Source organism: Spermophilus citellus (assembly GCF_964194105.1).
Source record: "Spermophilus citellus genome assembly, chromosome: 7".
NCBI classification, from domain to species: domain Eukaryota; kingdom Metazoa; phylum Chordata; class Mammalia; order Rodentia; family Sciuridae; genus Spermophilus; species Spermophilus citellus.
The window spans coordinates 108,853,720-108,866,760 of NC_138188.1; the positions used below are offsets into that span (position 1 = coordinate 108,853,720).

Below are 13,041 nucleotides of genomic sequence, written 5' to 3' on the forward strand. Positions count from 1 at the left end.
CAACAAATATATGAAAAGATGTTCATCATCTCTCTCTAGCAATTAGAGAAATATAAATTAAAACTCCACTGAGATTTAATCTCACTCCAGTCAGAATGGCAATTATCAAGAATACAAATAACAATAAATGTTGGCAAGAATGTGGGGGAAAAGGAACACTCATACATTACTGGTGGGACTACAAATTGGTACAACCACTAAGGAAAGCAGTATGGAGATTCCTCAGAAAACTTGAAACGGAGTCACCATTTGACCCAGTTATCCCACTCCTCGGAATATACTCAAAGGACTTAAAATCAGCATACTACAGTGACATGACCACATCAATGTTTATAGTAGCTCAATTCATAATAGCTAAGCTATGGAACCAATTCAGGTGCCCATGAATGGATAAAGAAAAATGTGGTATATGATATACAATGGAACATTACTCAGCCATAAAGAAGAATGAAATTGTGGCATTTGCCAGTAAATGCATGGAACTGGAGACTATCATATTAAGTGAAATAAGCTAATCCCCACAAAACCAAAAGCCAAATGTTCTCCCTAATATGTGGATGCTGACACACAATGGGGGTGAGGGAAAGAATAGAAGGTCACTTGCTTAGACTGAGGAGAAAGAAGGGAAGGGAGAGGGGATAGGAATAGGAAAGACAGTAGAATGAATCGGACATAACTTTCCTATGTTCATATATGAATACACTACCAGTGTAACTCCACGTCATGTACAACCCCAAGAATGGGAATTTATACTTCATATATGTATAATACATCAAAATACAATCTACTTCGATGTATAATTAAAAAGAACAAATAAAAATATTCTTAAAAAATAATCGATCTTTATTTGAACAGGTAAAGTACTTGTTGTTTGCCAAGCATTGTGCTGAGCACTTAATATACATGATTTCATTTAATCTTTGTGATAACATTGTACTAGGTACTATTTATCCTCACTTTAGAGTGGAGGAAGTGGAAGCTAGTCAGTGTTAAGTTATGATCATACAACCACATGAAATGAAACAGGCAACCCCAGCCTCGTGGACTCTAAAGTCAATGCTTCACCACGCCAGGCATTATGACCTGGACCTGTACTTGCATGATTAGAAGTAATACAAAAGATGGGGTTGGGGGGTCAAAGTCCCCATCCTCTCAAGAAGGGGTAACTTTCCAGAATGGCTAGTCAGCTAGAACATTCTCCCTTCTGTGGGAGATCAGGTTGCCCGAAGCAGGCAGCTTGGTGTATACAAGAGCTCTAGCAGTTTCTCCCCCTACGTGGGACTAGCAAGTCACTCAATGGGCCATTTGCTCACCCAGGCATCGCAAAGGATCAGAAGGGTTAGTTCAGTTGTTTTCAGGTTGCCCTCTGGAGGCCTGTGCTGCAAGAGGCTGTTCTGGGACAGGATGGGCAGACTGGGCCTCTCTTTTCCCCTTCAACCAGAGAAGATCTGCATTTAGCTGCTTGGAGGGAAGTTTTCCCCTGCTTGGAGGTTGGGAGGGGTGGAAGGAGGACCTTTTCAAGGAAATCACTTGAGTGAGTTCATTTCAGTGACCCAGGCAGCTTGACAGGTCTTAGGTACTCTGTTTTTGAAATTTTGCTGGAAGAATCGATACCTTGATTGCCTCAGCAAATACTGAAGGGAGGAAGGCCACTGAGGAGCAGGCAGCTAGCCAAATTCCAAGTGACAATAAACCTGCCTGGCCAACCCAATTACCAGGAGAGTAGCATAAGTGCCCTCATTGTTGAGGAGGGGTCTGTTACTGTGACAACAGTACATCGTAGCAAGGGACAGGCTAGGCTCCAGGCTGCATCTCCCTGAATGGTAACTTTCTTTTTAACTTTCTAGAGTAAAAAATCTCTTGTCCTCTCTCAGTAGTTTAGGATTCAAGCAATTTTCTATTTCTTTGTGTTTTTCAGATCTTAAATCCAAATTTCATCCAAGAAGGTGAGTTAAAAAGGGGTGGAGTTGAGAATGTGGGGATTAGCCAAATTAAGTATGGGACATTGAGCATAAGGTAGAGACACATGTACGTGATGGCACATGCCTGTGGCTGAGGCAAGAGGATTTCAAGCTGAAGGACAGCCTCAGTAACTTAGTGAGACCCTGTTTCAAAATAAAAAATAAAAAGGATTGGGGGATATAGCTTAGAGGCTAAACCCCTCTCCCAAATAAGGTATAGACTTTAAGCAATAGTGACATGATTCTGTATTCATGGAAAAATGTTTATGACAAATCATTAAGTGAATTGTCAACTTGCAATAAGAAATATGAAATAAATTTTGGTAAAAATGTGTTTATTGAAAGCCTGAAAGAATATATGACAGGGAGCTGGGGTTGTGTTGCAGTGGAGCGCTTGCCTAGCACATGTGGGGCACTGGGTTCAATTCTCAGCACAACATAAAAATAAAATAAAGGTATTATGTCCAATTACAATTAAAACAAAATATTTTTAAAAAGAATATATAACAAAATATTCACAGCTGTTATCTCTGGATTATGATATCATGGAGCTCCCCCACTTTTTGTTTTTATATATTTCCTACCTTTGTACAATAAGTATTTACTTAAAATACTCTTTAAAGGGACACAGGTGACCTAAAAGTGTTAGACTGCACATTATTTGAATTGGTACACAACATGAGTGGAGATGAGAGTACTACGTTTAAAAATGCCTGTTTTATTCTAAATTTGTTATGAATGATGTGAATGTATGTTGATTTGATCACAGTGGCCCCAGAGTTCCTTGTGCCCTTAGTGGATGTGACCTGCTTGCTTGGGGACACAGTGATGCTCCAATGCAAAGTCTGTGGGCGGCCGAAACCCACCATCACCTGGAAGGGTCCAGACCAGAACATCCTCGACACTGACAACAGCTCAGCCACATACACCGTCTCCTCCTGGTAAGTCGATGGCCCCAAACTTGACACTTTAGTGAAGCACCCAGAGGCTGAATCAAGGTGCAGCCTCTATTCTGGTTACTAGTCTTTCCCAGACAAGAGCTGCTGTGGAGTCTATTCTAGATCAAACACTTGGCCTTGATTAGGAGGGATTGAGTCAAAACCTGTGGGTTAGCTCAGCCCCACTGAATAGAGCACTCGGTGCTTCAAGTGTTCAGCCCGGCCCTGCTGCCCACACTGCCACCTGCCTCTCAGCCTGGGTCCCTGGGGCTGCGTTGCTCATGTTGCTTGGCACCATGTAGACACACCTGGGGCCAACCAGAACCATTTGGAAAGACGGTTCTGGACCCACATTAAACAAATGCAGAAGCAAAGTCACACTGCAGGTCAGGCATGCACCATACATTTAGAAAGCTTCTACATTCCCTGCCTTAGAGTCACCCTATTAGATGATCTGCCCTAAGGATTCTCCGGGTCAGAAGTGGTGAACACTCCTGACCAAGGGACAGACTAGGAATTAGGAATTATTAGGAATTAGGAATTATTAGGAATTAGGTTTTAGTATTAGGAATGTGGTCCTCAAATCTGGACATCCTGATGAGTTTTGTGCCTTCAGGATGCTTTGAAACAGTGATATAGTTAATTCCTTGCCTAAGAAAAATTTTATAAGAAGGGGAAAATATCGACACACAATGCACAATAGAAAATAAGCCACCAGCCTGCTTCTACACAAAAAGCCTGGTTTTTATCAGTCAAAACTTAGTCACTGCCAGGCTCTGTGGCGCATACCTATAATCCCAGTGGCTCAAGAGGCTGAGGCAGGAGGATTCTCGAGTTCAAAGCCAGCCTCAGCAACAGTGAGACCCTAAGCAAATCAGTAAGACCCTGTCTCTAAATAAAATACAAAACAGGGTTGGGGATGTGGCTCAGTGGTTGAGTGCCCCTGAGTTCAATCTGCAGTATCCCCACCCCGCAAAAAAAAAAAAAAAAAAAAAAAAAAAAAAAAAAAAAAACTTAGTTACTGCCTCCCAATCATTCTGCTGACATTTATTGCTGTTAGTTAGGAGCTTTGTTGTGTCCTCTTGATTACAGTGGACAAGAGAGAGCCCTAACGGCAAGCCCTAATAGCCTAACAATCACTAATGGAAGGAACACCTAGAATCAAGAAACTTTCATTCTTTGACTTCCTTTGTGCACATTTGAAATGGAAAAAGAACACTGTTCCTTAGTGTTCCCAGCAGACTCCCAGCAGGTCATAAAACTCCATGAGCTCAAGGAGCTTAGTGCCAGGCGGTGCTTGATGAGGATCATGAAGAACCCAGAATGTCCCAACCCAGGGGGAGGGAGTGGAACTGATGGGGCTTCTGATTTAACCCTTTCAAGTTTCTTCCCTTGGGGTGTTCCTGACCCCAAGGGGAGAAGGGTCATCTTTTAGGTGGAAAAAAATTACCTTTTTTAATTCACTTAGTTATTTTGAGAGTCCCACAGGTAGGATTTTAAATATTTGAACATTTTCATTATTTAGTCTTTCCATTTTCTCATACCATTCATTATTCATCTGTGAGATTGAAGTTATTTTTAGGACAAAGTTGCCAGTGGATATACTAATTATATTGCAGACAGGTACTTGGAAGGGACTTTGTGTATTTCTTTTTTTTTTTTTTTTCTGGTTCTCACTAAGTTCCTGAGCTAACTTTGAATTTGCCAGCCTCCTTCCCCAGCCTCCCAAGTTGCTGGGATTACAGGCATGCGCCACTGAGTCCAGCCAGACTTTATGTATATCAAGCCATGTTTTAATTTCTTCTTATTTCATTCCTTATTTTATCCCTCACAATAAATTTGGGAGAAGGGCCTGGCCATATAAGGAAATGAGGATAGAAACAAGGTGATCCTTCAAGGTGTGTAAAAAGGTCACAGAACAGGTCTAGACCTTGGGCCTTCAGACTCTCGGGACAGCATACCTTGTGCCAACCTTATGGATTTTAACCATCAGTCAACTGTCTCATTACTGGAGTCTGAAGGACATCCCTTTGGTGTCCCTAGTGATTCTGGGGAAATCACCCTGAAGATCTGCAATCTGATGCCGCAGGACAGTGGGATTTATACCTGCATAGCAACAAATGACCACGGTACTGCATCCACATCTGCCACAGTTAAGGTGCAAGGTACAGTCTTTTTCTTTTATATGTATATATGCTATTTTTTAAAAATATATTTTTAATTGTAGATGAACATAATACCTTTTTTTTTAAATGTGGTGCTGAGGATTGAACCCAATGCCTCATGCGTGCCAGGCAAGTGCTCTACCACTGAGCCACCACCCCAGCCCTAGATATGCTATTTTTAACATGTGTTTTAATTGTAGTAATGCACAACATAACACTTGCTGTCCTAACCATGTTCAGACAGTTCAGTGGTACGAAACACATTCACATCTTTGTGTGGCCCTCACTGCCATCTCCCCCCAAAACTCTTGTCAGCTTCCCAACCTGGAATTCCCTCCTCCCCATTAAACAGGAGCTCCATGTTCCTCCTTCCCCACAGCACTGGCCACCACCATTCTACTTTCTGTCCCTATGAATTTGTGTTAGTCAAACATTTTAAATGAACATGACAAGGACTCCTGAGACCTGAGATCCTGTGTGAAAATTCCAAAATAGAGTTCTAGCCAATGAGGAGAGAACAAGAGCATTTTTCTAAGAACTGTCTGTGCCCTACCATAGCCTCCTGTATAGTTCCAGAAAAAGCTTCACCCCCAGTGTGTGGCATTTTGCCTGAGAAAGACATCAGAAAACAGAGGGCGGCTCCCAGGTCTCCCTTGGGTCTGGAAACAGGTATGCTACTTGGTGGAGAAGGTCCCAGGAAACATTTGAGCCAGGTCACATTTCCTGGGTACACTCCATCTGGGTGTGAAATGCAAGCTCAGAAAGCAGCTCTGGATTCTGCTGTCTCCACAGGTGTTCCAGCAGCCCCCAACCGCCCCATTGCCCAGGAGAGGAGCTGCACCTCTGTGATTCTCCGCTGGCTGCCCCCGGCCAGCACTGGAAACTGCACCATTTCGGGTTACACTGTGGAGTACCGGGAGGAAGGTGTGCCACCCTGTTCTTCTTCTGTCTTGGCTCCCTCTCCCAAGGTCCTTCAGGGTTATGAACCTGAGCCGCCTCCTCTTTCAGAAACTCTGCTTGTTATGGATTTATAATATTTTCTTCCAGTCTAATTAAGCACTGACCCCATGTTCCTGTATAAAGTCAGTATTCTTTATGTCTTTTCCCTCTCACACATTTGAGAAGGAACAGAAATGACCATGAACATTTATTTAATATTAAGACACTGGACCCAAACCTGCCACCCATCTTAGTCCACAGGCTTTCAGAGCCTGGAGCAGTGTCCAGGACTGTCCCTTGGTTTGAATGTGTCCATTTTCCTTTCTTTGTTTGTTGAAAGTCTTTGAAACAATGTGACTTTGGCTTTGTCTCATTCTCTCTCCTTGGAAACTATGCACTAGGTTCCCAGGTCTGGCAGCAGTCAGTAGCTTCAACCTTGGACACTTATCTTGTCATTGAAGACCTCAGTCCTGGGTGTCCCTATCAGTTCAGAGTCAGTGCCAGCAACCCCTGGGGAATCAGTCTTCCCAGTGAACCCTCGGAGTTCGTGCGACTTCCAGAGTACGGTGAGTCCCACCAGGCCTACGACCCCTGTGTAGTGGAGGCCAGCACCCGGCCCACTCTCCTAGACACACTAGCTGCTCAGTGTCACATCAGCCCATCATGAGAGGGGTGACCCAGAGCTGCTTGGCAGCTTCAGACAGGTAACCATTTAGAAGATTGATGAAGTGTTTCCATGAGGCGTGACTGTAGGGATCTTGGAGCAGAGGTTAGCTGCTACCCCTGCTAACCCTGGGCCTGCCAGGCTCCCTGAAGGACCAGGTGTATTTCCAGGAACAGAAAGGGACAGGCTGGGGTCATGAGTCATAGGGGTGCTATCTGGTCTTCTTCTGAGAGAAGAACACCAAGCCTGCTATTCCCTGGATACTCTGCCAGGCTGAAGCACTTCTCATAGTGCCAGGGACAATCCCACATGCCAACTTAAAGTAAGAAAAAAAAAGCAACCTGGTTGAGGATTTCACTACCAAATGAATGTTTGATACCTGGCCCACCACACTCTACTGGAATTTCTTTATTCAACATGAATATATTTTTATTTTAGATTTATTTAGAAATTATCAAAGATATATACATATATATATATATATGTAGCCAAACATGAATTTTTAAAAATCTTTATTTATTTATTTATTTTTAGTTGTAGATGGATACAATATCTTTATTTTTATGTGGTGCTGAGGACCGAACCCAGTGCCTCACACATGCGAGGCGGGCACTCTACCACTGAGCTACAGCCCCAGCCCAAACATGAATATTTCATAATAATATTTATTTAGTTTACCCACCTTGGTCCCAGGGACATTTTAAAAGAAGAAACTTGCAACCTGAAGAAATCTCCAGAGTGAGATTTCAGGCAGTGCAGGGAGGTGATCTGTATGTGTTGGGACAGGAGAGAGTTGAGGGTGTCACTGTACTTAAAGGCAACAATAGGCCTGTGGCTCTTTGGGTTAAGGGAAGTCCAGAGTCCCTCAAGCATCTTGGGCTAGACTCTCCCCTGATGAATCTGGGAATCTGTCCGACAGCCCCACCTCAGCCTAGTCAGTTCTCTTCCAGCAACCTTGACTTGTTCCCAGGCACCTGGGACTTGCTGGGAAACCATGGCCTTGGATCTTGGTGTCCTCGGCATTCAATATGAATAAGCTACCTTCTGCCTTGGCCAGGTTGCCTGTGGGCAGCCTGAGGTAACTGCTGGGCTCATCTCCTCCCAAGCCACTAACTCAGCCTGGCTCACAGTGCCCAGTGCCTTTCATGTTTTGCTAATTTGGAGTCTTGGATCCCGGCAGACAAATACAGATGGGCATGCATGCACACAAGTGTGCACGAATAATTAGCAGGAAATTAGCACATTATATATGGTGAAGCTGCTCGAGTTGGCTCAGGCATGTTTGAGTTAAATCATTCAATATACTGCTAAGCTCATGAAGGCCTGAAGACAGTGGGGTGAGTCAGAGAAGTTTGTAGAAGGCCATGGACACACTCCTTTCCTTTTCTCCTTCCCTGACCTTGAAAGCTCCCCCACCCATTCTCTCTTCACATCCCCTTATAGTTCTGGCTCTCACTGACCTTTCCAGGCCTTCAAAGTGTTTTCCTCTCTCCATATTTATATTTTCCACTAAATTCCTATTTTAAAACATTCATAAGCTACATTTCTGATTGTCTGAGTTTTCCCCGTTGATTAAGTAGATGACAGAGGGAGTCTGTCATGTCGGTTTCCCCTGGGATATTTTCAAAATAACATTCCAGAGAATTGTAGCATTTTCCCACTGAGGTAGCCTCCATATTTAGTCATGAGAATTGCCTTGGAGTTATGCTGGAGCTCTTCTGCTGACCTTTTCTTTATTCTCATGTGACACCTCAATGTCACAAATGGATTCTCTCCCAAAGATGCGGCCGCAGATGGTGCCACCATTTCTTGGAAGGAAAATTTTGATTCCGCTTATACTGAGCTGAATGAGATTGGAAGGTAAGGACACAGATTTCTGTGAATACCCAGCAACACTATAGCAGAAGGAAGACTTGTTTTGTTGTTGTTGTCTCTTTTATAAATGCATTCTCTCTATAGTAAGAAAACAACTAGAATATTAATGCATATTTTCTACTATTCTTTTTCTTATTTAAATTAGATGCTTCCCTTATCAACTCTCGGCCTTTCCTCTTTTCTTTTTTTAAAGATATTAGATTTATCTCTGCAAATCAAAATATAATATAAACATGCATAAAATAAGCTTTTTTTCTTTTTCTTTCTTTCTTTTTGGTACCAGGGATTGAACCCAGGGGTACTCAACTACTAAGCCACATTCACAGCCCTTTTTATTATTTTTATTTTTTCTCATATTTTTATTCTAATTTGTTATATACGACATCAGAATGCATTAGAGTTCATATTACACATATACAGCACAATTTTTCATCTCTGGTTGTACACAGCCTTTCTTCTTTTCTAATGTAAGAACTTAAGCCTCCAATTTTTCTTTAAAGTACAATTCTAGAGATGTTCCAGGAGAAGAGATGTCTCTGAAGAAGGGTCGGAGGAGTTCCCAGAAAAATGGGAAAGTTGACTCAGGGCCAGCTGGGTTCTTGCATACATGACAGAAAAGAATTTCAGCAGGCCCCATTCAAAGGCATAGACAGAGGTTTATTTAGGAAGCAGATCATATTCAAGGGAGAATGTGGACAATCTTAAGAGAAAGAAAGACGCCTTTGGGGTAAAACAGGAAATAAGCATTCAAGGGAGAATGTGGGCTGCCTCCAGAGAGAGAAACAGCAACCTGTTGGTATGGGGTGTTAATATTTGGAGGGAGTGGGTGCTAGGGGCTGGGAAGAGGAGAGGGCAGGGTGGAGCCACACAATTTCACACCAGTGCATTTCCCTCATTTCACAAGGACTGGCCTAAGGGCTTGTCACCCAAGATTTACATCTGACTTTCTACTCAATGGCATTTCCTTTACAACTCAGTACATCTGTCTTTATCCTAGATCCCTATCTCAGTTACATTGCCTGAGTTTTGACAAGTGGCATTTTTCATTATCATTCAGTTTATCTATTTTTCCAACTATGATTTTTTTCTTGACACTCAATTATAATGGAAAAAATGTTTTAATATGTAGGAGATTTTTAAATGTCCAAGATTTTTTTAATTATCCTTTTTTCCTGATTTCTGATTATTTCATTGTGGTAAGAGAACTTAGTGTATATGATATTGATTCCTTGATTTTTGTTCAGACGTGCGCTATGTGTAGTACATGGTCAATTTTTGTAAAAAGTTTCATGTGTTCTTGAGAGGAATATATGACTAATTATTGAGTATAGATCTCTAAATATGTCCATGTGTCAAGCATATGAATTGTTCTCTGAGTGTTTCTAATCCAAATATACCTCCCCCTTTATACACTCTATATCCCTCTCTCTTTCCCTTTCTCATTTGTTCTCTTGGTTTTTTGGTTAAAGAACATTTAGTATATCCTCAAAAATAAAAAGGATAAAAATATAACTTTAAACAGAATAATGAAAATCTATCACCTGGTCTATAAAATAGTTGCTAGAAAGAAAAAAAAAAAGAAGTCCTCCTTGTGCATACATTGGTCTCAGATGGCCTGGCTGAGAGAATGTGAGTACATCTTACAAATCTCTACCAACCTCAGCTATATAAATAAAAGAGCACCAAGGAACAATGGAGCATTGGTCTCACCTCTACCTCTGATGTCACTCCCTGAAGCATGGACGGTACTAACTGGAGTGGTTGTGAGAGGCTGTGTTGTTTCTGATTCTTAGACCAAGTCACAGTGGAATTTGCACCCTTTCCTTATAGTATCTTTCATCAAAGACAAACTCTAGGTCTGCTTTCTTTGCTTCTTTGTGTAACCAAAAGAAGAAACAAGAGCCAAAGGAAATTTATATGCTGCTGCTGCTGCCTCTCTCCAAATACCTATAGTGTTCTGAATACAACGCAGATGTTGCCAAATCTAATCTGTGGAGCAGGTGAGGTAGTGTCTAAGTGGATATCCAATAAAGGAAATTTGGGCTCAAGGAGGATCAGCAACTTCCTCAGGGTCCCATGACTAGGAAGCACACGGAGCCAGTCGGCCACTGGGCTCCCTGTCTCTTGGCCTGTGCTTGTTTCACTAGCACATTTACAACACATGGTTCTCATCATAGCAATTATTGTTGTTGTTGTTGTTGTTTTTTTTTTTAAAAAAAAAAAAAGCTCTAGTCATTGAAATCTAGCTTGCTCTTCTATGTTGAAAATAGATCTGACCCCAGTAATGAGCAAATCACGCCCGCAGCTTGTTCTAACTGTAATTGGTTCCAGCACCTGGATGCCCTGGTTAATTCTTCCCTGAGACACATATTTGCTATTGATAGCCATAGGCTTAGGATTTTTTTAAAACCCAAAATGGATGTTTTGATATGTCTTAGAAGGAAGATCAATTTCCTGATCTGTTTAGTTTCTTTTAATCCCCAACAGCCTGAAACTTTTTCTCTCTTCTAAATATAGTCCTCATATTTTCAGAAGATCCTTTCAAAATGTACTAAACAGGATGGAAATAAGACATGGAGATTCTTACATGAGACACATGAAAGATATCTGTGCCAGGGCCATAGAAGTGAGCTGATTTTCTCATCACTTCTGACCCTAGAATTCTGGGCTAATATGACTGTCCTGTTAAAAAGAGCTCCCCAGTAATTAAATAGTATAAAAATCATGGTGAAAAAAAAATCACTTCTACAGCAAACCCATAGAAGGAAAGAGCACTTGAACATGTCATATTTAAGCAAAAATAAGCTACAGGGGTGCCCTTGCAGTTTGAGGAACCTGGTGGGCATCACAGGAATGCTGACCAGCTGCCTGCAGCAGTACTGGGCCTCCAGGTAAGGGTGGCAGGTTGAACACAGACATTCACGAATACTGAAATTCAGGAAAACAACAATACAAGAATCTTTTAAAGCAGACACATTAGATGAAGAGACAACAATAAAACATTAGAAGCAGAAAAACCGAAGAAAGAGTGACATGGGACCTACGAGAACTGAGAATGCTCAATCTGTGTCAGTTGCGGGGTCAAATGAGAGCCAGTATGACTTTCCAGCAGAATTCCCCAAGGCTCAGGCCTCAGCAGCACTGAGCATTTCTGGAAGTAGGTATAAAGAGAATGCTAATTCAAAAGGCTGCCTGAAGTCCCTGTCACTCAGGAGGGAGTGACAACAGATGCCTGTGTTAGCCTGCCATGCCTACCTGCAGGCCTTCTGGGATCCTGTCCAGGAAGGTGTAGGTCCTGGCTACAGCCTCTCCAGCTGCAGACACCTGCACCACCCAGGAATTTTTATATTCTAGGAGGGTAAGACAGAATATCTCTGTTTGGGGGACCACAGGCCCAGAAAAGACAGTGGAATCATACTAAAATTAGAGACACTGTGACAACATGCATGCTGCAGGCTGAGAACCCCGTTCATATCTGCAGGGCCTCCAGCAGTAGCTCACCAGGCCTCCCCACTCTGGGCAGAAGAGGGGAAGCTCTTTCAGTGGAGAATCTGCCCAGTCACAAAGTAAAGATTGAAGACACTGATCCTGGAGCCTTTTCCAATTTATAGTTTAGACAGATCACCCTATAGTAAAGGTCACCAGACTCCACCTACATGCTCAGAGCTTCCAAATGACTTATTGGTCCAGGACTTTTAAAAGGAGCCAACTCCCAATGCCAGCCAAGATGGAGTAAGCCCACTGTAGCCTTTATCTCCCATGGATGACAGCTGGAATCACTGGACACATTACAAAAGCCTTTACCCAAGAATTCTGGTAAAAGTAAACAGCAGGGAAACTACAGAGGGAACTAAAACTTAAAAACAGTGACAGTGGGAGTGAGTCAGTCTTGCTCTCTCCTTTTTTTTTTTTTTTTTTAAACCCAGGGGCACTTAACCACCAAGCCACATGCCCAGTCATTTTTTAAGTGGGTGGGTGGTACCAGGGCTTGAACTCAGGGACACTCGACCACAGAGTCACATCCCCAGCCCTACTTTGTATTTTATTTAGAGAGAGAGTCTCACTGAGTTGCTTAGCTCCTCACTTTTGCTGAGGCTGGCTTTGAATTCGTGATCCTACTGCCTCAGCCTCCCCAGCTGCTGGGATTACAGGCGTGTGTCATGCGTCACTGTGTCCGGCTCTCTTCTTTCTCCTTTCTCTCCCTACCTTTGACCATAAGGGCAGGCCAAATCAGAGAAGTGTGCAGCAGGCACAGAGAACAAAAGCACTAAGAAAAGCCCACATTCTGGCCAAAGCACAGGGAAAAGGGATCCTTTGAGCTGAAGGGGGCAGAGGAATGCCTGGTCTTTTCCCCTTCGCCCCAGGGCCGGCTGGTTGTGTGAAACTGTGTGATGATGCAGGAAGCTAAAACTCTGAGGGAGTCCCATCGCTCTGGCAGGATAACCACAAAAACAGGCCCCTGTGAGCCAAATGATGTAGGGGAAATACCACTGAGGAGA

The 13,041-nt window shown here is 42.7% G+C and overlaps 1 protein-coding gene across 6 annotated transcripts in view; it reads left to right on the top strand.

The window, feature by feature from the left end:
- The window catches only part of KALRN (kalirin RhoGEF kinase), a 662,170-nt gene that overhangs the window by 630,737 nt on the left and 18,392 nt on the right, over window positions 1-13,041 (top strand). For 5 of the 6 annotated variants that reach the window (XM_081301757.1, XM_081301753.1, XM_081301756.1 and 2 more), the window contains 6 exons: window positions 1,919-1,946; window positions 2,731-2,902; window positions 4,943-5,064; window positions 5,857-5,988; window positions 6,405-6,569; window positions 8,449-8,527. In XM_081301757.1, coding sequence (XP_081157883.1) covers window positions 1,919-1,946; window positions 2,731-2,902; window positions 4,943-5,064; window positions 5,857-5,988; window positions 6,405-6,569; window positions 8,449-8,527 — 698 coding nt within the window. Of the gene's footprint in view, window positions 1-1,918; window positions 1,947-2,730; window positions 2,903-4,942; window positions 5,065-5,856; window positions 5,989-6,404; window positions 6,570-8,448; window positions 8,528-13,041 lie in introns of those variants that run through there. The other variant, XM_081301759.1, reaches the window with a different exon arrangement.